This window comes from Giraffa tippelskirchi, chromosome 1 (assembly GCF_054371585.1).
Source record: "Giraffa tippelskirchi isolate mGirTip1 chromosome 1, T2T-mGirTip1v1.2.pri, whole genome shotgun sequence".
Classification (NCBI taxonomy): Eukaryota; Metazoa; Chordata; class Mammalia; order Artiodactyla; family Giraffidae; genus Giraffa; species Giraffa tippelskirchi.
Genome location: NC_137275.1, coordinates 209,385,428 through 209,407,686, shown reverse-complemented (window position 1 = coordinate 209,407,686; position 22,259 = coordinate 209,385,428). Strand labels below are relative to the sequence as shown.

At 46.7% G+C, this 22,259-nt stretch overlaps 1 protein-coding gene across 6 annotated transcripts in view; it reads left to right on the top strand.

Annotated features, from left to right (window-relative positions):
- Window positions 1–22,259, top strand: part of ABCA1 (ATP binding cassette subfamily A member 1) — a 141,470-nt gene that overhangs the window by 91,116 nt on the left and 28,095 nt on the right. For 5 of the 6 annotated variants that reach the window (XR_014063903.1, XR_014063908.1, XM_081524458.1 and 2 more), the window contains 17 exons: window positions 116–338; window positions 3,346–3,567; window positions 4,606–4,810; window positions 5,942–6,055; window positions 6,716–6,887; window positions 7,888–8,019; window positions 8,878–9,020; window positions 9,259–9,396; window positions 10,641–10,861; window positions 12,243–12,315; window positions 13,163–13,365; window positions 14,452–14,500; window positions 14,689–14,802; window positions 15,884–16,032; window positions 17,902–18,026; window positions 19,269–19,367; window positions 21,431–21,620. Coding sequence is in view for 4 of the 6 variants with exons in the window: in XM_081524458.1 (XP_081380584.1) it covers window positions 116–338; window positions 3,346–3,567; window positions 4,606–4,810; window positions 5,942–6,055; window positions 6,716–6,887; window positions 7,888–8,019; window positions 8,878–9,020; window positions 9,259–9,396; window positions 10,641–10,861; window positions 12,243–12,315; window positions 13,163–13,365; window positions 14,452–14,500; window positions 14,689–14,802; window positions 15,884–16,032; window positions 17,902–18,026; window positions 19,269–19,367; window positions 21,431–21,620 (2,572 nt within the window). In the remaining 2 variants the exon portion in view is untranslated. Of the gene's footprint in view, window positions 1–115; window positions 339–3,345; window positions 3,568–4,605; window positions 4,811–5,941; window positions 6,056–6,715; window positions 6,888–7,887; window positions 8,020–8,877; window positions 9,021–9,258; window positions 9,397–10,640; window positions 10,862–12,242; window positions 12,316–12,342; window positions 12,422–13,162; window positions 13,366–14,451; window positions 14,501–14,688; window positions 14,803–15,883; window positions 16,033–17,901; window positions 18,027–19,268; window positions 19,368–21,430; window positions 21,621–22,259 lie in introns of all 6 variants that reach the window. The other variant, XM_081524467.1, reaches the window with a different exon arrangement.

Here is a 22,259-nt window from a genome sequence, read left to right as displayed (position 1 = left end):
CACAGGTCTGCCCAGCTCGGGCTTGGTCTTGGTGATTTCTCTTGCAGGCAGGCCCAGAGTTGTTGGCCCAGGAGCCTGGCTCACTCTTGCCTTTAATCCTCCCCTGCTCTTCCAGCTTCCTGCGGGTCATGAGCCGGTCCATGCCTCTCTTCATGACACTGGCCTGGATCTACTCAGTGGCTGTGATCATCAAGGGCATTGTGTACGAGAAGGAGGCACGGCTGAAGGAGACCATGCGCATCATGGGCCTGGACAATGGTATCCTCTGGTTCAGCTGGTTCATCAGCAGCCTCATCCCTCTGCTTGTGAGCGCCGGCCTACTGGTGGTCATCCTGAAAGTAAGGCTGCTTCACCGGCTCCTCCCTGTGCCCCCTGGGCTACCGGATCAGAAGAAAAGCACAGATTGTTTGGGAGGGATAGGGTCAGAGGTGCAGTCCCTGCAATTCCTTCATTTTATAGTTGGGAAAAGTGATAAAACTTGGTGAGAACCCAAGAAGGGCAGCAACTTGCCCAGTATCAACCCCGCTGGTTAGTAGCTAAGCCGGACTGAACCTAGGAGTCTCATGTCCTAGGTGAGTGTGTTTTTATCTACACCATGCTATCTGCTTGGCAATGGCTTGTGACAGTATCTGAGAGTTACTCATTTTCCTAGATGTATGCACTGGGTGACGATTCTGCCAGAATTTCTAAAAACCATAATCAGAAGGATAGATACTGTTGTAGGTTAAGATTTTCTGGAAGCAGAGGCTAAGATGAAGTTCGGTGTATGTTTGTTTCTTAAGGATCTATATCTATACAAGGAATGGAGAGGATGCAGGATTGAGCAGAGACAGAAGTGAACTGTGGTGCATGGCTGAGCCCCTGGGCACTCTGGCCATGGAGATGAAATGTCCAGCCCTTTAGGTTACCCCAAGGCTTCCCTCTCTGACGATCCATAGTCCTAGACCTCTCAATTAGTAACTGGAAAGATGTGCCCCAGGGCTGGATAACTTTCTGCAGCTGGGACAAACCCAGAGCAGTTGCCACCTGAGGCTGTCCACTGACAGCCAGTCAGCAAGCCTTTCCATGAAGGGGACTCTGTACAGCGCAGTTCTGTGTCTACCCCTTACATTAATAGATTTATGTGCCAATTTTTTCTCAATTGTTTCATTAAAGAATGCATCTTTTAAAAATAAACGTTGTTAAAAGCAGAGGAGTACCAAGGAAAAGGAACTAACAATTAATTGAATCAGTTCAATTCAGTCGCTCAGTCGTCTCCGACTCTTTGCGACCCCATGAATTGCAGCACGCCAGGCCTCTCTGTCCATCACCAACTCCCGGAGTCCACCCAAACCCATGTCCATCGAGTCAGTTATGCCATCCAACCATCTCATCCTCTGTAGTCCCCTTCTCCTTCCGCCCCCAATCCTACCCAGCATTAGGGTCTTTTCCAATGAGTCATGAGCATGAGCATGAGGTGGCCAAAGTATTGGAGTTTCAGCTTCAACATCAGACCTTCCAATGAACACCCAGGATTGATCTCCTTTATGATGGATTGATTGGATCTCCTTGCAGTCCAAGGGACTCTCAAGAGTCTTCTCCAACACCACAGTTCAAAAGCATCAATTCTTTGGCGCTCAGCTTTCTTCACCGTCCAATTCTCACATCCATACATGACCACTGGAAAAACCATAGCCTTGACTAGACGTACTTTTGTTGGCAAAGTAATGTCTCTGCTTTTCAATATGCTATCTAGGTTGGCCATAACCTTCCTTCCAAGGAGTAAGCGTCTTTTAATTTCATGGCTGCAGTCACCATCAGCAGTGATTCTGGAGCCCAAAAAAATAAAGTCTGACACTGTTTCCACTGTGTCCCCATCTATTTCCCATGAAGTGATGGGACCAGATGCCATGATCTTAGTTTTCTGAACGTTGAGCTTTAAGCCAACTTTTTCACTCTCCTCTTTCACCTTCATCAAGAGTCTCTTTAGTTCTTCTTCACTTTCTGCCATAAGGGTGGTGTCATCCGCATATCTGAGGTTATTGATATTTCTCCCGGCAATCTTGATTCCAGCTTGTGTTTCTTCCAGCCCAGCATTTCTCATGATGTACTCTGCATATAAGTTAAATAAGCAGGGTGACAATATACAGCCTTGATGGACTCCTTTTCCTATTTGGAACCAGTCTGTTGTTCCATGTCCAGTTCTAACTGTTGCTTCCTGACCTGCATACAGGTTTCTCAAGAGACAGGTCAGATGGTCTGGTATTCCCATCTCTTTCACAATTTTCCACAGTTTATTGTGATCCACACAGTCAAAGGCTTTGGCATAGTCAATAAAGCAGAAATACATGTTTTTCTGGAACTCTCTTGCTTTTTCGATGATCCAGCGGATATTGGCAATTTGATCTCTGGTTCCTCTGCCTTTTGTAAAACCAGCTTGAACATCTGGAAGTTCACGGTTCACGTATTGCTGAAGCCTGGCCTGGAGAATTTTGAGCATTACTTTACTAGCATGTGAGATGAGTGCAATTGTGTGGTAGTTTGAGCATTCTTTGGCATTGCCTTTCTTTGGGATTGGAACGAAGACTGACCTCTGAATACTAGCTACTAATCATTACAAGTGAGCACTTACTGATTGCCAAACAGTATTTAAAACACACGCATATGCTGTGTTATGACGTCCTCACTAAGTGACCCATTTAACATACAAGGAAATGAGGCCAAGGAAGGTTAAGGACTTCACTGAGGTCACCCGGCAGTATGGCAGAGCAGTTCTTGCTGAAGTCAAGCTTTGATATCTGACTGCGAGGACTGAGCTCTGTGGCCGGGATGGGGGTTCTGTGGCTGGTGGGTGTGAGCTGCTCTGCCAATTGTGTGTTGGTAGGTCCTTGTGAAACAGAACCAACTACTTGAGAGAAACTGACAGGTCCACAGAGTTTGGATGGTTATGTGGCTCCAGAATCCATGGCACATTCTCACAGGGGGTGTTAAGATGGCCTGGCCATTTTCCTTGGCTTTCAGAGAGAGAGAGGTCACATAGGATGCTATCTCCTACAATTCTTTCTTGGTGCTCATAGTCCTTATAAACGGTGATATTATTTCTTGGAGAAACAATGAACAGAACTGTATGTTGAGATGAACCTTGGTGAATATCAAACCTGGACTTTGTTCTGTTTCTGACTCTACTGTTCTTTTGCTGTGTGGTCTTGGGCTGGTCATTTCCCTTCTGTAGACTTCAGCTCACTCACCAGAAAAATGAACAGCGCTATTTCTCTATATTGTCTTTAAGATGACTAGGAATAAGCCCTGGCTGCTTCCCATAGATCATTGCTTATTGAGAGTCTTACTCGGTCTCTTTCTTCCCAGTTAGGAAACCTGCTGCCCTACAGCGACCCCAGCGTGGTGTTTGTCTTTCTGTCTGTGTTCGCCATGGTGACCATCCTGCAGTGCTTCTTAATCAGCACGCTATTCTCCAGAGCCAACCTGGCGGCTGCCTGTGGGGGCATCATTTACTTCATGCTGTACCTGCCGTACGTCCTGTGTGTGGCGTGGCAAGACTATGTGGGCTTTACCCTCAAGATCTTCATGGTGAGTCACTCTGGCCCTTCGGCAGTACTTGCAGTCACAGCCACCCCTGGTATTTCACCTCTGCTTTGTAGTCCAAGCTGAGAACAGAAGATAAGAGATTCTCTTTCCACGGGGACTTGAACCTCAATTCTAGACTGTATGCTCCTTGAAGGCAGGGACTGGGTCTTACTCAGTAGTTTATCTTTAGGCCTCTGAGTGAACACTGGTTGAATTGAATAGAATGATAGTTTTGAGGGAGCCAGACTGCACCATGGGCCAGCTGGGGGTAAATGGCCCTGGGGAATCCCTTTAGAGCATAGAGGCCAGTTCTGCCTTTTATCTCCCAGCTCTACTGGCCATGTTAAGCTCACCACAAGTCACAGTCACAGATAGAACTGAAAGTTCTTGAGGTCAGAGCTGTCTCGTTCTGGACCTTTATCTTCCTTGTGCCCAGTATGGAGTTTAACTTGAGTTATATTTTCTAAACTTCAAGACTGAGGAACAGGTGCCCCATCTCCCCACAAATCCCTGACTTTACTCCCTTCCCTTGTACAGAGGAGGAGAGACCTTTGAAAGTACGCAAGTCTCTGTAAGAGTGAGTTGTTTCCTGAGTTTCCCATAAGATGCTCCAAGTGTTTCTGTCTGGACCCATTAGGCATCAGCAGTCCCAGACTGAGCCCATCGCTGACCGAGCAGGGAGCTTGAGAGGACCCTGAAAAATGCCTGTGTGTGTGTCTGTGTGTGTGTGTATGTGTGTGTATAAGGTACAGTTGCTGAGCCCTTGAGGCATTTTTAGAAGCATAAAATTCTAAAAGTTTTATATGCCATCATATGTGCATTTCTGAAATGCGTGTGCATAATGAGTGCTTATAAATAGAATCACTTTATATGCTGTCAAGGAGCCCACTCCCCTGAAGGGACTCTGTAGATGAATATTTCCATATCTTGTAATTGATCCATTTTGCAAATTCACATTTCTCCAGGTGGCATTTACATTAGCAGTGATAGGAAAATGAGAGACAAGGAGATGGATGAATGAATTTTGCCTCTTTTACACAGAGCCTGATGTCTCCTGTGGCTTTTGGGTTCGGCTGTGAGTACTTCGCCCTTTTTGAGGAGCAGGGTGTTGGGGTACAGTGGGACAACCTCTTTGAAAGCCCCACAAAGGAAGATCGCTTCAACCTCACTACCTCTGTCTCCATGATGCTGTTTGACACCTTCCTCTATGGGGTGATGACGTGGTACATCGAGGCTGTGTTTCCAGGTACACTGGGCTTCCACACTGCTTTTGTCTTCATCCAGGAAAAAGAAATTTCTAACCGTGTCACTTTCCTCTCTTTTATGCTAGAATTTCTGCAGGGCTCAGGTCTCCTTGGAAAGTGGTTAGGGCTTTAGACCTACGGCAAACAAATGATCTCTGAGAAGCTACTGATGCTAAAAGTACAGCTTTTACTACTGACCTAACTCTTATTTCTTGAGCACTGTGTGTCAGGTACCTGCACAGTGTCTTATAAATGATGCTTTGGTTCAATTTAATCCTCATAAGACTGCTGTGAGGGAGTTACTGTTCTACCCAGTTTTTGCTAATGAGAGGAGTATGACCCAAAGAAGTTAAATAACTTAACCTGTGGCCACATAACTGGTAAGAGTAGGTGCTGGGAGGTGAGCCCAAGTGGGTTACACTGAGTCAGCTTGCCCAGGAGAGTCCTCCCAAGCCGAACCATGTCTCAAATTCTGTATCCCCCGAGTTACCACCGGCAGAGGTTCTGTTTCCTGAGTACAGCTTGTGAATAACAAGATGCATATTGGCTCTAAACCCTTGCCTTTGCTTTAATCTAATTAGTAGTCATAAAAGTTGATTTTTATACTTCCCTAATGAATCTTCTTGACGGAGACCTGCCTTGGATATATTTTCATAGAAGATCAAATTCTGAGAGAGTGAGGTTTAACCCTTTCTGGTTCACTTTCTGATTTTTCTCCAAGGGAGTGGCTGTGAAATATTGATTACCTATCCCTACTTGAACTACCTGAATGTCCCACACTGAATGTGCAATTTTATATTGTACAGATCTGGATTCGGATTCTGAGTCCTTCACTTTGCTGGCTGAATGATCTTGAGTGGGCCACTAATCCCTCAATCTCCTCATCTCTAAAGTGGGAATGATAACCTGCCTCGTGGGGTTGCTGGAAAGATTCAGAGAAGTGCAGGGTGTTTATCATACATAGTAGAGCTCAGCAAATGTTAGCCCTTCCTCCCCCACCTCCATTCCGTTCTGTCCTGTCTCCCAACGGCTGTGTCAGGGGGAGACGCCAAGGAAGATGTATCTGGCTGGGATACCTGGGGGATGCTGGGTTGTTACACAGAGTTTGGCTCACATCTGTGCTTGGCTTTCAGGCCAGTATGGAATCCCCAGGCCCTGGTATTTCCCTTGCACTAAGTCCTACTGGTTCGGCGAGAAATGTGATGAGAAGAGCCACCCTGGTTCCAGCCAGAAGGGAGCATCAGAAAGTGAGTTTTGCTGACGTGCATCCCCCAACTGCCATGCTGCTGCCCCTCCTGGCCCTCCTTGAGGGGGCAAGGGGTGGCTCCCGCCCTGAAGAGTCTAAAACCGCCCTGGGGGCAGGGACATCACATGAGGTGCCCCTTTCTAAATTCTTCACTGCATTTGTGTCCAGTGCTGTTGACTTCTGGGGGAGTTGTTCTCTGAGTTCCTAAGGGACATTTCCTTTGCTTTCTTGGCTTCATTAAAAAAAAATGACTTTTGATCTCTCCCTTCACCTCCACCCGTCTCCCCCACACGTATACATGTACTTTGTGCTCGGTATGGCTTCCTAAATCATTCAGAACTCCCTCCTCTGCTGCTCTCTTCGTGTGACGTCCTTGGTGTGGCTCACGAGATCCCTTACCACCCGCCCCTGCCTGCTGATCCGGCTGCTCCCCCTGCCATTCCTCCTCGTCTTCCCCAGCCTCCCTGCACCTTTCTCACTGGATTCTGATCCCCAACCCTAGTGCCCAGTTAGGCCCCAAATAAATGTTTGTTGCCTGCTTGCCTGAGAAACCAGAAATAGCCATGGAAAGAGGACAGTTGTAAAATTACAAGACCCTGCATCTTGACCTTCCACTTGTTAGTGTCTTCTGTGGGCTCATTTGTGTCCTGTCTTCTCACAGTCTGCATGGAGGAGGAACCCACCCATCTGAAACTGGGTGTGTCCATTCAGAACCTGATGAAGGTTTACCGAGATGGCATGAAGGTGGCTGTTGATGGCCTGGCCTTGAATTTCTACGAGGGGCAGATCACCTCCTTCCTGGGCCACAATGGAGCCGGCAAGACCACCACCATGTAAGAAGAGGGCGTGGCGCTCTCAGAATCAGCTGCAGGAAGGTTCTTTCCTACAGTCAGAAACTCATACCTAAGGCAAGGGCAGGGCACATGAGGAGTCGATGAGTGTAAAAATATCACCTTATCACAAGAATGCTTTCCAAATGCTGGATTTTCCTAGATACTATTTCTTCAGGTCAAAATAGGCTGGGGACCTTTTGATGACCTTTCCCATTTGGTTCTCAAAATTCTGCAGTGTTTTAGAACCTGACGTTGTGACACATCTGAGAAGGGGTTTCTTTGGGGCTGGTTTGGTCAGGATTTGGAGGCAAGGATGTGAAAAGGAAGATAGGCTGTGTTGGAGGGAGGAGGCAATTTCTGGAAACTCTGTCTCTAAGCAGATGTGAGGAACAGCTGGGCAGCTGGCTGTAAGACTGCCTTCTCTGGGACCTATAAGAACCTTATAATGATCAGTTGCAGAAGGGAACATGGGCCGTAAACACACCAGAGTTACCCTCAATGGCTTTCAGTGTAGCCCATCAACCATTTCAGAGGGTATGTTGGTAGTGGGGGAGGTAACCTCTTTTTCCTGTTATGCATTTTTTAAATGCACAATTAATATATTGCGAACATTGCAGAAAATCTTTAAAATCTAAAAAATCCTAACACACAAATTATTTTCATCTTTAAATAATTGGTTCTACTTTTCCATTTGACTTGAACATGATTTTAGGTATACAAAATATGTGTTTTAAAGTCTACTTCTCATTGCAAATTGGAATCTTTATTTAAAAAATGTGCATGCTGAAATTGCCATTTCCAACACATAGGCCCACCCCTATCAGTTCACTGAGGCAAAGAGTCTTGTGCTTTGTGGGTGTCCCTTGGGGTCTCTTAGGAAGGAAAGAGGGTGGAGGGTGGCTGCCTCTGCTTTCTGCCCAGGCTCTGCAGCCTAGAATAGAGTGTCTCCAGGGCAGGAGGGCTAACGCTGACTCCTGTACTTTCACATTTTTGTCCTCAGGTCCATCCTGACTGGGTTGTTCCCTCCCACCTCGGGCACTGCGTACATCCTAGGGAAAGACATCCGCTCCGAGATGAGCACCATCCGGCAGAACCTGGGGGTCTGTCCCCAGCATAATGTGCTGTTTGACATGTGAGTACCAGCAGGCCCTCTATGGAGGAGTGTCAGGAGTGATGGGCAGAGTTGGACTTAAGCATTTTTACCACCTTTAGGGGTGGCAGGCCTCACCTTCTTGGACATGTTGAGACCTGGTTGTCCTTCAGTTTTGGAAAAGTGAGTTGTGGGGTGGGAGGTGTTACATTGGTCCAGCCGGTGGATGGGGGCTGGGGAAGTAGTGCTGTCTATTATGTCCTTCTAGAGTCAGGAACCCTCTCTCCCACACACCCTCCCTGAGGCTGCCACAGCTTTCACCTGGTGATACCCCAGGGCCCTCAGTATGTGGGCTCCTTGTTTCCTGCTCAGAACTTTGCTCCCATTCAGCCTGCCCATCAGCAGTCAGGGAGCCCCTGTGGTGAGCAGACAGAGACTTGACCTTGGGCAAGGGCACCCCCTTCTGGGCCCCAGTTTTCTCTTATCTAAGTGAGTAGCTCAGGCTTGTGTCCTCTACAGGGGTCCTTCTTCTGTCAGGGCTGAGGTCCTTTGAGTTTCAAGGGAGTTGCTCCAGGCTAAGGCCGAGGCAGCTCTGTGGTTGCAGGGACCATGGAGAAAGGCTCTCTGAGGACCTGCTGCTGCCTGATGTGCGGCCACTAGACCTGCGGGGAATAGAGTGGATGTGACCTGTCACAATTTTGGTGTTGTTTCTCGAGCAGCTCATGTGGCTGCTCACTGTGGTTCTGCCTTGAATCCTTCCTGGAGATTATCTTGCAAAAATGGATAAAGTTAAAAAAAAAAAAGCAGGGAAAGAAAAATGTGCCTGTCATGTTCTGGGTGAGGAGGTACTGTGTTCTGTGTGTCCTGGGGGCCCAGAGTGACCTGCCTCTCCATCCCCAGGCTGACTGTCGAGGAGCACATTTGGTTCTACGCCCGCCTGAAAGGGCTCTCTGAGAAGCATGTGAAAGCTGAGATGGAGCAGATGGCCTTGGATGTTGGTTTGCCGCCCAGCAAACTGAAAAGCAAAACAAGTCAGCTGTCAGGTGAGGCCCAGAGCTGCCTTCCTCCTCCACCTCCCCTTCTAAACACACACACACACACACACACACACACACACACACACAAAATATGGCTGCCCTAGGGTCCCCTGCTTCGAGGGAGGGGAAGGGTGGGTCAGAAACGTGTCCCGGACTTGTCCCCAGGGGGGTGCCTCCACTTGTCTCTCGCCCCCTCTGCCGTCATTCACTGGGCTGGTCTGAGGCCTGTCTCCTCTCTCTGTAGGTGGAATGCAGAGAAAGCTGTCTGTGGCCTTGGCCTTTGTTGGGGGATCCAAGGTTGTCATTCTGGATGAGCCCACAGCCGGTGTGGACCCTTACTCCCGCAGGGGGATATGGGAGCTGCTGCTGAAATACAGACAAGGTCACTGATGTGTATTTACTCTGTCTTCTGGGCTGGGAGGGGGAAGGAAGGGAGGGTGGGAGGGGCTCTCAAAGGCTGGCTGTATCTCAGGACTGTTCCTACTAGAGCAGCAAAACTGCTTCTCAAGGAGAATATGGAGCTGAACTCTGAGCTCAGCCCTGGTCTGCAAGTAGGAGGCCTGGTTTATAAGACACTTCAAGTGTGCACTTCAATCCCTAGGGGCCTGCATGGAGGAGACAAATGAGGATAAAGGGCGTCCTCTGTGGGCCCCCTGGGCCCCCTCCAACATAGAACTTTCACTTGCCTAGTATAATCATGGTCCCCTGCAGACAGATTCCTGAGAGCCGAGGCTGTGTCGTCCTATATCTCTGTCCCCACGTGGTGCACTATGCTTGCATGTTGACAAAGTAGAGGAAAACTTTAGTGGATGGGAGAGTTGCAGTCAATTTGTGTGCCCCCATGGACTGTAGCCTGCCAGGCTCCTCTACCTGTGGGATTCTCCAAGCAAGAATACTGGAGTGGGTTGCCATGCACTCCTCCAGGAGATCTTTCCAACCCAGGGCTTGAATCCGCGTCTCCCTGGGGCTCCTGCATTGCAGGTAGATTGTTTACCCCTGAGCCACTGGGGTAGAAGATTCATAGGATGGTATGGTACAAGGGGCACAGGTTTGGAGTAAGCTCAAGTTGGCCCAAGACTTTGGAAAAGCCATTAAACTTGCCTCAGTGTCTTTATCTATAATGGTGGTTAATTCCTAACCTCATGAAAAGTGGAAGTCTGACTCTTTGCGACCCCATGGACTGTAGCCTGCCAGGCTCCTCTGTCCATAGAATTCTCCAGGCAAGAATACTGGAGTGGGCAGCTATTCCCTTCTCCAGGGGATCTTCCCAACCCAGGGAATGAACCCAGGTCTCCCACATTGCAGGTGGAATCTTTTTTACCAACTAAGCCACCAGGGAAGCCTACCTTAGGAAGGATTTAGTTAAATGAGCCCTAGCACACTAACACATAGACCACCAAGCATGCTGCTGGCCTGAAGCTAGTTCCAGATAAACATTCCTGCCCTTTGTTCTATGAGGATGCAGAAGCTGTTCTCACACATTACCAGTCTGGGGGTTACAAGCACGCAGCCTTGGGGTCTTTTTCCCAGGCATCCCCCCGCTCTTATTTCTGTAGCTTCGGCCCCTGTGAGCAGTGAGGATGGCCAGCCTCACCTGTGCCGTGTCCCTGTGTCTGTGTCTGGCAGGCCGCACCATTATCCTCTCCACGCACCACATGGATGAGGCGGACATCCTGGGGGACAGGATCGCCATCATTTCCCACGGGAAGCTCTGCTGCGTGGGCTCCTCCCTGTTCCTGAAGAACCAGCTGGGGACAGGCTACTACCTGACCCTGGTCAAGAAGGACGTGGAGTCTTCCCTCAGCTCATGCAGAAATAGCAGTAGCACTGTGTCATACCTGAAAAAGGTGAGTTGCGGTCTCAGTGCTGGGCCGGTGCCGGGTCCGTGTCCAGGGAATCAGGACTCTTTGGCGATGACTGGCTTGTCCATACCTGCCCTAGTCTGCCACCTTGAGGCCACCAGTTCCCTGCTCTGCGCCCTGTGGAGTCATGTTGTACCTCCTACATGGAAAGCTACAGAGACTTCTGTTCCCATCGTGTTAGCTCTGCTGAATCCTGTTTCCTTTTTCTTATGGAGACACAGTGAGTGTAGGAGAAGGTCCTTAGAGACTTAATGTTGTTGAAGAAGAGAGGTTTGCCAAGAGTTAAGAGCCTTGGCTGCAGAATGCCCTGCTGTGTCTGCTCATTCCCTTTAAATCTTCTTGACCTAAACTTTTAAGCTACAAAACAGCAAATATTTATTAAGCACTGATTTCATGCCAAACACTCAATCCAGCAGACTCTGGGCATAAAAGAAAATCATGATAATAGTTGTAGCATTGTTATCATTTGTAGGCTTTTTTTTTTTTTACATCATCTCAGAGTACAAAGCAACCCTGGGAAGAAGGTATTGTACTTATTATCCTAGATGACGGAAGTGAGGCTTGTAGGGATTTAGTTCATTCAAGGTCATCCAACAAGTGCATAACAGAGGAGGGACCAGAACCCAATAACAAGGTACATTCTCCCCTGTACTGCAGTACATGCCTGAGATTTATTTGTGTATTCCAACAGTGGCACTCAAAACACTTATCAATATATCCCATCCTTGACCTCCTGTCCACTTATTTACCTTTTAACTAGTGTCTGGTGAGTCAAAGTACAGTCTGAGGCCAGTAGCATTGGGATCAATTGAGAACTTGTGAGAAATGCAGAAACATGGGCCCAAATCAGACTTGCTAAATCAGAATCTGCATTTTAACAAGGTCCTGAGGTGAAGAGACACAAATTAAAGTTTGAGAAGCCCCAAACTACACAACCAGGCAGGTAAATCCCATGCCCAAGGCTGTTGGCGAGGGCCTGGTTACAGCACTCATAGGTTTGTGGGGGGTTTCTTGGCCATGCTACATGGCTTATGGAATCTAATCCCTTGACCAGGGATTGAACCCATGCCCCCTGCAGTGGAAGCACAGAGTCTTAACCACTGAACCATCAGGGAGGTCCCTACAGCATACATTGGCAGGGCAGAGTTCTTTTGAGAGCTCTGCTTCCTGTGTACACAGCACACACATGTTAGATCAGACAGTGGCTTCAGAAGCCCAGACTGACTGGCTGCATGCCTCTTGGGAGAAACTTTTTGCTCCAGTTCTCACACACAGGAGCCTCTCAGAAGCTCCGCCCTGGTGAAGGTGGTGGTGGCTGTACCTTGCTCGGTGCCTGACCCATTCTCACCTCCTTCTTTGCCATCAGGAGGACAGTGTTTCTCAGAGCAGTTCTGATGCTGGCCTGGGCAGCGACCATGAAAGTGACACGCTGACCATCGGTAAGGACTCTGGGGTTTCTTATTCAGGTGGTGTCTGAGCTTCCCCCAGCTGGGCAGAGTGGAGGCAGAGGAGGAGAGGTGCAGAGGCTGGTGGCGCTGACTCAAGGTTTGCTGCTGGGCTGGGGCTGGGTGGCTGCGGGAGCAGGTGCAGCTTAGTGGGCGACTGGCCTAACGCTTGCCGGGGAGCCTGGGGCTTGGTCTGGGAGCCGGCAGGGCAGTGTCCCGGAGAGCTGAGATGATTGGGGTGGGGGGTGGTTCCCCACCCATTCAGCTGAGATGAATGGGTCTGGCTGGACACTGGACACCTCCCTCAGGAGGGATGTCTAGGAGTCCAATGTCCCCAGTGACACATATGGAACGGAAGCCTTTACTGTGGCCAAGTCTGCTCTGCCCTAACAACTGTCTCTTCCCAGGAAGACCTCTCCTTCCATGAACTGCTTGATTAACCCTCTATTGAGATAAATAGAGAAGCCTCCTTGAATAGATTAAGAGAAAGATGAAGAACCTCTTAAGGTTCCTTTAGTCAAGTTTTCCATTGAAGAATCCTAGCTTTTTGGCAATAGACACTAGGCTTTCAACCTCAGAAAGTCATTCAGCCAGCCACCCCCACCTACCCACCATAAACTGAGGGCCTACACTGTGCCTGGCTTTGGTGATGCAAAGGTGAATAAGACCCAGTCCACGCCCCCAGGAACCCTTGGGCCAGAGATGAACCTGTGGAATGATTTCAGTGTCTTGGCCAGCTGTGGTGTGCAGGCAGTGGGCTTCTGAGGAGCAGGCAGAGGGTGAAGGAAGGGGGCCTCTGAGCTGGCCAAGCCGTATTATATTTGTGCTGCGGTCCCTACAGATGTCTCTGCGATCTCCAACCTCATCAGGAAGCATGTGGCAGAGGCCCGGCTGGTGGAAGACATTGGGCATGAGCTGACCTACGTGCTGCCCTACGAGGCTGCCAGAGAGGGAGCCTTTGTAGAACTCTTCCATGAAATTGACGACCGGCTCTCAGACCTAGGCATCTCCAGTTACGGCATCTCAGAGACTACTCTGGAAGAAGTAAGTTCAGTGACTGACTGTCAGAATTGAGTAGGGCCAACAATCCCGGGGCCAGACAGGCAGCCTGCATGTCCACTGGGAGCAGGATCACCATGGACCTAGACACTGAGCCCTTAGGTCGTAGGCATCTGGGCAGTGTTGGTCCCAGTTAAGCCTTTAAGATTTCAGTGGGAGATGGTAGGAAAGAAATAAGAGGATTGCTCCTGGTCATGACCACACCTAGGAAAAGTCCAACTTTTATGGAAAACCTACTTATGTCTTGGGCTAACCTGGGTGTGTTTTGTTTTTGTTTTGTGGATTTCAATCATTGTAACTCATTTAATCCTCATAACAAGATGAGAAAATTGACATGAAGGGATGCTGAGCTAGGATTCAGATCTGGGGTTTTGAGCTTCAAAGCCCATTCTCTATTACTGTGTAAGCAGTGCCTCTCTTTAGAGAAACCTTGAGGGTTGGAAGGGATATAAAAGTTGTCTGGCCCAGTAGTCCCCAAGTTAGTCTGTGCAGGAGAATCTTTGAGAATATTCTAAAAATGTCAAGGCTCAACTCCAGGGTCTTTGAATCAGAATTCCTGGAGGTAAGACCTTAATGTCTGTGCTTTTATTGCATGCTTCCTGGGCAGCATCTGTAGATCAGAGTTTGGGAATCACCTGTCTAGTTCAGGTTGCCTTCTGATGTTGGAAACTCTGCCATAACATTTCTAGTGAAAGGGAACACCTCTTCTCCTGATCATCTTGTCTTGGATAACCTATTTTGGTGCTAGCCTGCTCAAAGATTTCGGGCCAAAGACTTGAAGAAGCCACTTCGCTCATTCCCTGTAGGTTCAGAACAAATTTCTCCTTCTGCAGTGTCCTGATGTCATAGCTTTAATTTGAAAATGACTTTCTGAATTGATAGCTGTCACCACTGGGGAAATGTTCTCTGGTATAAACGGCTTCTCTCCCAAGTGACTCTGACAAAGTGTTATCAATAAATGAAGCTTTTACGTTAAGTCTTTAGGGGCTAGCATGTTCAGTCATGTAATAATCATGACAGTTGCTCTCACAATGTGGTGCTTATTATAATCCTCTCATTCTCATGTTTCAGATATTTCTCAAAGTGGCTGAAGAGAGTGGAGTGGATGCTGAGACTTCAGGTAACCCTCCAAAGGGGCTGCACGCCCTCTGGGCTGTGCCACCTGGAGGCTCTCTTAGCTCACCAGGGTTTTGCCTTTCCCTTCAAATTGTTTTATGACATTCTTACTTTTACTGTACAGACTTTTGAAGATTCAGAGAGTTTGTTTTATTACAAATGAAACATGGGGTTCCTTCCTTTTGTCTCCAGATGGCACCTTACCAGCAAGACGAAACAGACGAGTCTTTGGGGACAAGCAGAGCTGTCTTCGCCCTTTTACTGAAGACGATGCTGTGGATCCAAATGATTCCGACATAGATCCAGGTCCGTTTGGGCGAGATCTGTGTTTTGTTGCTTGAAAGTGAATTTCCCTCATGTGTTCTCTGGTGTTATCTTTCAAGGCCCTTGAACCAGGATGATAGATGCCTACAGGGTCTAAAGAGAAGAGAGAGAATGAGAAAAGCCACTTTCCCCTTTCTGGTGCTGTGCATACGGTCAGACCTGAAAGAGCCTGCCTCCCCACTTCTGCACTGCACTGAGACCTCTCACTCGAGACACACATCAAAAGACAGCCCTTTATTCCTCTGAATCCATTTATTATCTTTTCCATGGAATCCCAGTTTTCTCACATTCATTAGGTGTTTGATTGTGGAATAAATGTTCTTTGAATGGGTGGATGATTTTGAAAGAGTGAGATGAATTTGCTACTAGAGTTGATTGTCCCCGTCAACTTAGCTATTTTCGAAGACTGTATCCCTGTGTGTTTGACTGGGATGCAGAAGGGGAGACAGGAAATCAAGCAAATATTGGTGAGATGTCAGGTCACTGCAGTTAGAAATCATTTGTATCAGATGAGGATTTCTATAAAACTTTTCTGAACAGAAACCTTCCTGGCTCTCCTGTCCCTGTGCCATGTTGAATGTGCAACTCTCGTGTTCTCCCTAACTTTATACATTGTCAGCACTTAGATCACCTGAGTGTGTCCACCTTTTAGCCAGAGATATAATAGGCGGGAGACAAGTTGCTGTTATGTGTTCTCAAAGTATGTCAGCCTACAGACATGGCCTGTTTTATAGAATATTCTTTAAGAAATTGAGGATGACTTGATTCACTTGAATGGCTTGATGTAACTATTATGTGTGAACACATCTCTTCAGTTCTCTCAAGGCACTTTCATTTTTCTGTGCTCATCAGACAAGAACCAAAGGCAGAGACTGCTACTGTGGTACATTTGGGGTCATACCTTTTCCATGGACGTGAATTTGTCATAAAAGCCTTTCACTCCTTTGCTTCTATCTCCAAACACGAGCCTCCAAGGTGGTTGCTGAAGATGCTGGAGGGAGGGGATTGGGGATGTCAAAAATGCCTGATATAATCTATGACCTCCAGTGATGGCTTTCTGCAGAATCCAGAGAAACAGACCTGCTCAGTGGGATGGATGGTAAAGGTTCCTACCAGGTGAAGGGCTGGAAGCTCACACAGCAGCAGTTTGTGGCCCTTTTGTGGAAGAGACTGCTGATTGCCAGACGAAGTCGGAAGGGATTCTTTGCTCAGGTGAGAAGTGTGTTCCTGGCCAAGGACTCAGGCTTCCTTGGTGGGCTACAGGCTCCCAACTAGTGAAAGCAGGGTAGCATCATTGTTATAAGATGGACACTGGAGCCAGATTATCTGTATTTCAATCCCAGTTTGCTTCTTGCACTTATGTATCTGTTGACAGATTACTCCTCTGAGCCTCAATCTCCTTATCCATAAAATGGGGATGATAATAATAGTACCTATGATATGTTATGAGTTAGTACTTGGAATGGGTCTCAAATTAGAAATTTCTGTGCGTGTTAATTTTCTCTTAGAGGAGAGTGTAACAAGGACAAAGTCTAGAAAAACTGGATGAGCAAATTAAACTTTCAAAACTCCAGAGATGATATGCCCAGATGCACTCAACATATGAACTTATTAGAGACTTGATTTTTCTCTAAGTTGATGTTTAACTGCAAACTGATAGAAAAGATAACCGGGGGTCAGGAAAAAATGGTAAACAGAAAAGACTCATTATACTCTGTTTGCATGCTAACTTGTTGGGTTGGGAGGATTAAATTATTCCAATCTACAAAATCAAGAAGTATAAAGAAGTTACAGAGATTCTTTCCCACAGGCTATGTGGGTAATGCAAAGAATATGAGTTTGGACCATATAGATTTATGTATGAATTCTAGTTCTGCTACTTCTTGGCTATGTGGCCTTGGGCAAGCTGCTTAGTCTTTCTGAACCCCAGTTACCTTGTTTTTTGATTGGTGATAATTATATTACTAGTTAGGGTTGTAGTGATAATTAAATGAGATAGTGCTCATACAGTATTTTCCCACAGAATTAATCACATAATGTTTAATTTTCTCCATTGAAACTTGAGAACATTAGAACCAGGGGCATTATTTGACTCTTTTTTTTTTTTAAAGGGTAAATCTTTCAGGAATAAATGGAAAGAGCTTAGAGTTTGCTTATAAAATATGTACAGGTTGTTTTCAGAAAAGGTACAAGTGTAAAGTTTAAGGTGGTTTGTTCATGCGCTAAGTCACTTCCATCGTGACCGACTCGTTGCAACCCATAGCCTGTAGCCTGCCAGTCTCCTCTGTCCATGGGATTCTCCAGGCAAGAATAGTAGAGTGGGTTGCCATGCCCTCCTCCAGAGAATCTTCCCGATTCAGGGATCAAATCCGCATCTCTTATGTCTCCTGCATTGGCAGGCGGGTTCTTTACCACTAGCACCACTTGGGAAACCCCCTTAAGGTGATTTAGTAAGGATTAATTGTGCTTTTTGAGGCCATCAGATAAAGAAATGGCAGCTGTTCCCTTTCCATGGAGGCAGTGCTGTATAGTAATTTTCTCAGAGTTTGGGAGCTGAATGGGTAACCTAGTCTGTCTGCAGATTACAGACAAGAAGACTGAGGCCATAGGTGTTGTGACTTCACATGGATACAGGAGAGAGACAGAAAGAAGGAGAGACAGAACGAAGCTGCAGTTCTTCTGGCTTCTGGTCCATGCTTGGGCTCTCGATTTTCCTCGGAGCTGAGCTGGGCTCATGGCCAGTGTGGTCTTCCTTAGGTTTTCAGGGAGAAGAGGGACCAGCGTTCTGAGTCACCCTGACATGTGACTACTGTTCACTCTGTGAAGTCCTCAGCTCTGTGCCCCTGCCAGGTGGCCACAAACTCAGGCCTTGTATTGCCAGGTTCCAGAAATTCACCCAAGGGGAGGGGTTTAGATTTCAGCCTCCCCTGCTTCCAGCCTACCAAGAATATCTTGATGGAGCTTGGCCCTGCACACATCCCAGTGCTGGCTATTCTGAGGCTAGCTGGACTCGAAGTGGTCTTCTTTCTAACCTTTGTCCTTCTCTGGCAATTCTTCTCCCTCCTTGCCCTCTGGTTATAGATTGTCCTGCCAGCTGTGTTTGTCTGCATCGCCCTGGTGTTCAGCTTGATTGTGCCACCCTTTGGCAAGTACCCCAACCTGGAACTTCAGCCCTGGATGTACAATGAACAGTACACATTTGTCAGGTATGCATTTGCCTTCTGCACCCAGGGGGAGAGGAGGGCTCAGGCTGACCAGAGTGTTTACTGTGCTGAGGGCCAAGGGGAGGGGGACTCAGTTACACAAAGGCATGGATTTATCATCGATGGCTACAGCCCTCACACAAGCTCATGCTAGATGCGAGAACAACAGTGAACCAAACCTGAAGTAACAGGGCTTTGAACACCTTTCTTCTCTATTCGCTGTTGTCAGGAACATACGTGTCTTATGTAAATAATCTGCCCTTGCAGAAGAATCTGCTTGAGCTGTAATATACTTGGATTCTTACACTATGTCTTTATTTTGCAGTTGAACACAGGGTTTCCATAGACTCAGGCCCTCACACCTCCAAGTTCTTGTTTTCTGCATGGTGCAATTCACATATTTATTATTTAGTCTTTAGGTTACAGATTTTTTTTAGACAGATTTTTTAGGTTCCGGTTTTTTTAGACAGAAATACAGCTATTCTGTAACAATCCAGTGCTTCAAACAAAAGAACAAAGGAATTTCTCCATCTCCTTACGCAGGAGTTTTCCTCAGTCCCACAGTATTTGCAAACCTCTCTATGGAGAAGTGTGCCAGTGATGTCCAAGGGAAGCTTCAGGGAAGCTTTAAAGAAAAGAAAAAAGAAACATAAGCATGCAAATCAGTCTCCTTTTCTCTAATTCCGTTCTTCCTTTCTATTTAGTGCAGATTTACCTCCTTCTTTTCTTTCCCAGCTGCTGACCTTGTGTTGCCCAGGGCTGTGGAGCATGGACTTGTTTTGTGTTTATAACTTTTGCCCATCATTATTTGTGCTTTCCAGTTGTCCATGCAAATGATAAGTCCATAAAATCTGCCTTCTTTTCCTAGAAAACTCCTCTTGTCTATGCCTAATGATTAATTGTGAAAGTACTTTTGAAATACTGATCTTTAATGAATTCATGTACTTCCCATTAGAAAATACATACGTAAATGTATGTGGGCACACATTTGTGCACCCCTCCATATTTATCACTTATTTACACAAGTTCCACTTTGGAGTGCTGTATGTTATCTTGACACCAAATAAACAAGCAAAGGCTGAGTTACTTGTGGGTGGGTTCTATGTTTCTATTTAAGAGCTTGGCAGGATTTGGCACACAGGGAGTACTTGATAAAGTGTTTAATTTGGAAAAAAAAAAGCCTTTTCTCCTCCCATTCATGGTTTAAATGAGTTGCTAAGCTGGCTGCCTCTCATATATCTACAGTAATGATGCACCTGAGGATATGAGCACCCAGGAACTCTTAAATGCTCTCACCAGAACGCCTGGCTTTGGGACCCGATGTATGGAAGGAAGCCCGATCCCGTGAGTGCCACTTGAGCTGTGAGCCCCTCCACGGCTTCTTGTGCTTGTCACCTGGTTTGATCTCTGCACTGCTTTCGTATGCCACCTGGTGATGACCATCATTTACCCTTAGAAACAGTTTTTATTTTAAAGGAGCTAATGTAGTGATTTAACCCTAGCATCTAGGAACAAACATAACAGACCAGTAGACTCTTCTAGCATCCTGCCAGGAAAATGACTATAGACATTTGCTTTCTGCTTTAGACATTAATATTTAATTTAAATGGTACTTCATAATGATCCCTTTCCCCCAGCTCCTATACCTGACTGCAGAGATAGGCTCCCATTATGTATAATTTGCAGTTTTGCTAATCAGTTTCTTCACTCTAAAAGCCTGAAAAGTTGACATCATTTTTATAAAAATGGACATTTTCTTCTTTCAGAGTTGCATATTTTTGTCGTATTCTCCTTCAAAGTCCTTTCTTTTTTTTTTTTTTAAAGTAGGTAGCATATAAATAAATTCAGTGGAATACTCATTTGACTGTCATTGTGTATGGGGAGAAGGCATGTCCAGAGATCTCTGTGAGTAAAGACAGTGAAGAGTGGTGAGGAGCTTCTGAGAGCTCAGTGAAGGTAGAAGCGGGTTCAGGTCTCCAGGGTTGGGCAGAATTTGCACTTGAGGTTGTTAACCACAGATTCAAGGATTATGGAGAGTGTGGGAAAGCTTAGGAAGACTGGAGAAGGGCAAACTTGAATTCCAGGTTTTAAAGGGAAGATAGTGAGCGTGCAGGTGACAGACCAGTGAGCACACCACCTGGGTGTGCAAGGTCTAATGTGTGCTCATTAAACCTATAGCTGTTATGTACTTGTTGGCTGTAATTAACTCTGGAGACTTACTGAACATTCGCTAGTATTTAGTACTTAATAAATGTAAATCCTGACAGTCAATATCAGTTCCTAAAGAACAATATGACCAAGGTGGAGAAGGACAGATTTCATAAGATTTGTGATGAGATTCCACTTGGAACCAGAAAGCAATCCACAAAATTGTTCGTTTGATGTAAGAATCATCTAAACACTGTGGCTCAGCTTCAAAACTTGGTAGAGTTTTAAAAGTGTAATGGATATTAGAAATGCCTTGTTGAAATGTGACCCATTGAAATAAGTCATTTTACAGTTTTGTGGAGAAAATAGGCTCCAAGAGGGCAAGTGACTTGATGGTCTCACAGTAATTCAGAACTCAGACATAAATGCCTGACTTGTCACCTGGGATGCTTGCAAACAACCTAACTCTTCGTGAGCCAACAGCTCTCACCTCGGTTCACACCTCCAGATTCTTTACTTGTTTTAAAACATGTAAAAGTGAATCTTGACATTCTTCACCAGATTTTCAGCATAAAACATAGACTTTTCCTGAAGCTAATGTCTTCTGACTTCTGCCTCCCTCCCCTCCTCATCTCCCATCACTCTTCCTCATAGCTCATCATATTCCAGCCCCGCTGCCTTCCTATCGTTCCTTATTCGTAGGACACTGGGGACCTTTTCACCTGCGCTCTGTTGTTTCTGCTTGTAATGTTCTTCCCCCTAATCCCTGCCTGGCTTGTTCTCTGTCATCATTTAGGTTTTGGCTGAAATATATGACCTCTTCAGGTGGTCCTTTCTCACCAGTCATTCTCCCTTTATTTTGCTTCCATTTTGGCCATCAAAGATTATATTATTTGTTAATTAATCTTTCCTGGGAACACAGACTCCATGATGGCAGAGACTTTGTCTTTTCACCCCAGATTCTCAAATATGCAGGACAGTGTCTGGCGCATAGTAGGTGCTTAGTGAATGTTTGTTGAGTGATTGAATGCTGGTGATTGGGTTGACTTGAGTTCAGTATATGAGCACCTAGGCCTTCTCTGTGTTCCATGGTATTTAACTGTAAAATGAGTCTGTAGCTGACAAGTCTGTGGGACGGATCAGTAATCAAGTGGTGGGGGGATGTGTGTTTGCAGTTGTTATTGATTGATCCTGTTCTCTGAGGCGACAGGAGAGGCCAGACCCTCTTGGGCGATCCTATCCTTGGTGTCCCTTTGCAGAGAAAGGCCCTGCTTGGTGGGAGAGGAGAAGTGGACCACCGCCCCAGTCCCCCAGACCATCAAGGACCTCTTCCGAAATGGAAACTGGACGATGGAGAACCCCTCCCCCACCTGCCAATGTAGCAGCGACAAAATCAAGAAGATGCTGCCTGTGTGCCCTCTGGGGGCAGGGGGGCTGCCTCCTCCTCAAGTGAGTCCTTTCAGGGTGTGACTGAGTAAGGGAGGTGCAGGGTGGGCTGGGAAGAGAGAATGGATGACATATTTTGAAGTCAGCCTAGGTCCTTCAGCCAGAGACAACACTCTGGATCAGTGGTCTGTGGAAGTCACACTGCAGCCTCTCCTGCAGTGGTGTCCCAGGACAGACTGACAGACCCAGCTTCATCTCCACCTCTGCCATGGAGGAGCTGGTGACCTTGGATGGGTCACTCTGAGTCCCTGGGCCTGTTTCCTCACTGCTGAATTAGGGAGGCTGGCCCATAAAACTTATGTGAGGGTTATACCTCTGACATCCTCTGAGACTATGAGTGAGAGAAGCAATTCTGAGTCACTTTTTCCCTGAGAATTTCAGGAAAAGGCTTGCTTGTGATGCTTCTCCACTGCCTTATCAGCATCCAGGTTGCAGGATGAGGACAAGGAATTTTAAATAGTGTTGAAAAAGTAGTCCTTAGTGGTTACTGCTCCTTAAAATAGCACTTCATCTCTTCATCAGTGTAACTCCAATGAAGAAGATTCACTAGGCATAGTCAATGGTGCTGCTCCCTAGAAATCTTTTGTAACCATGAAGAATGATACTTCATGGTCTGTTGCTTAACTGTTCAGAGTAATTTTC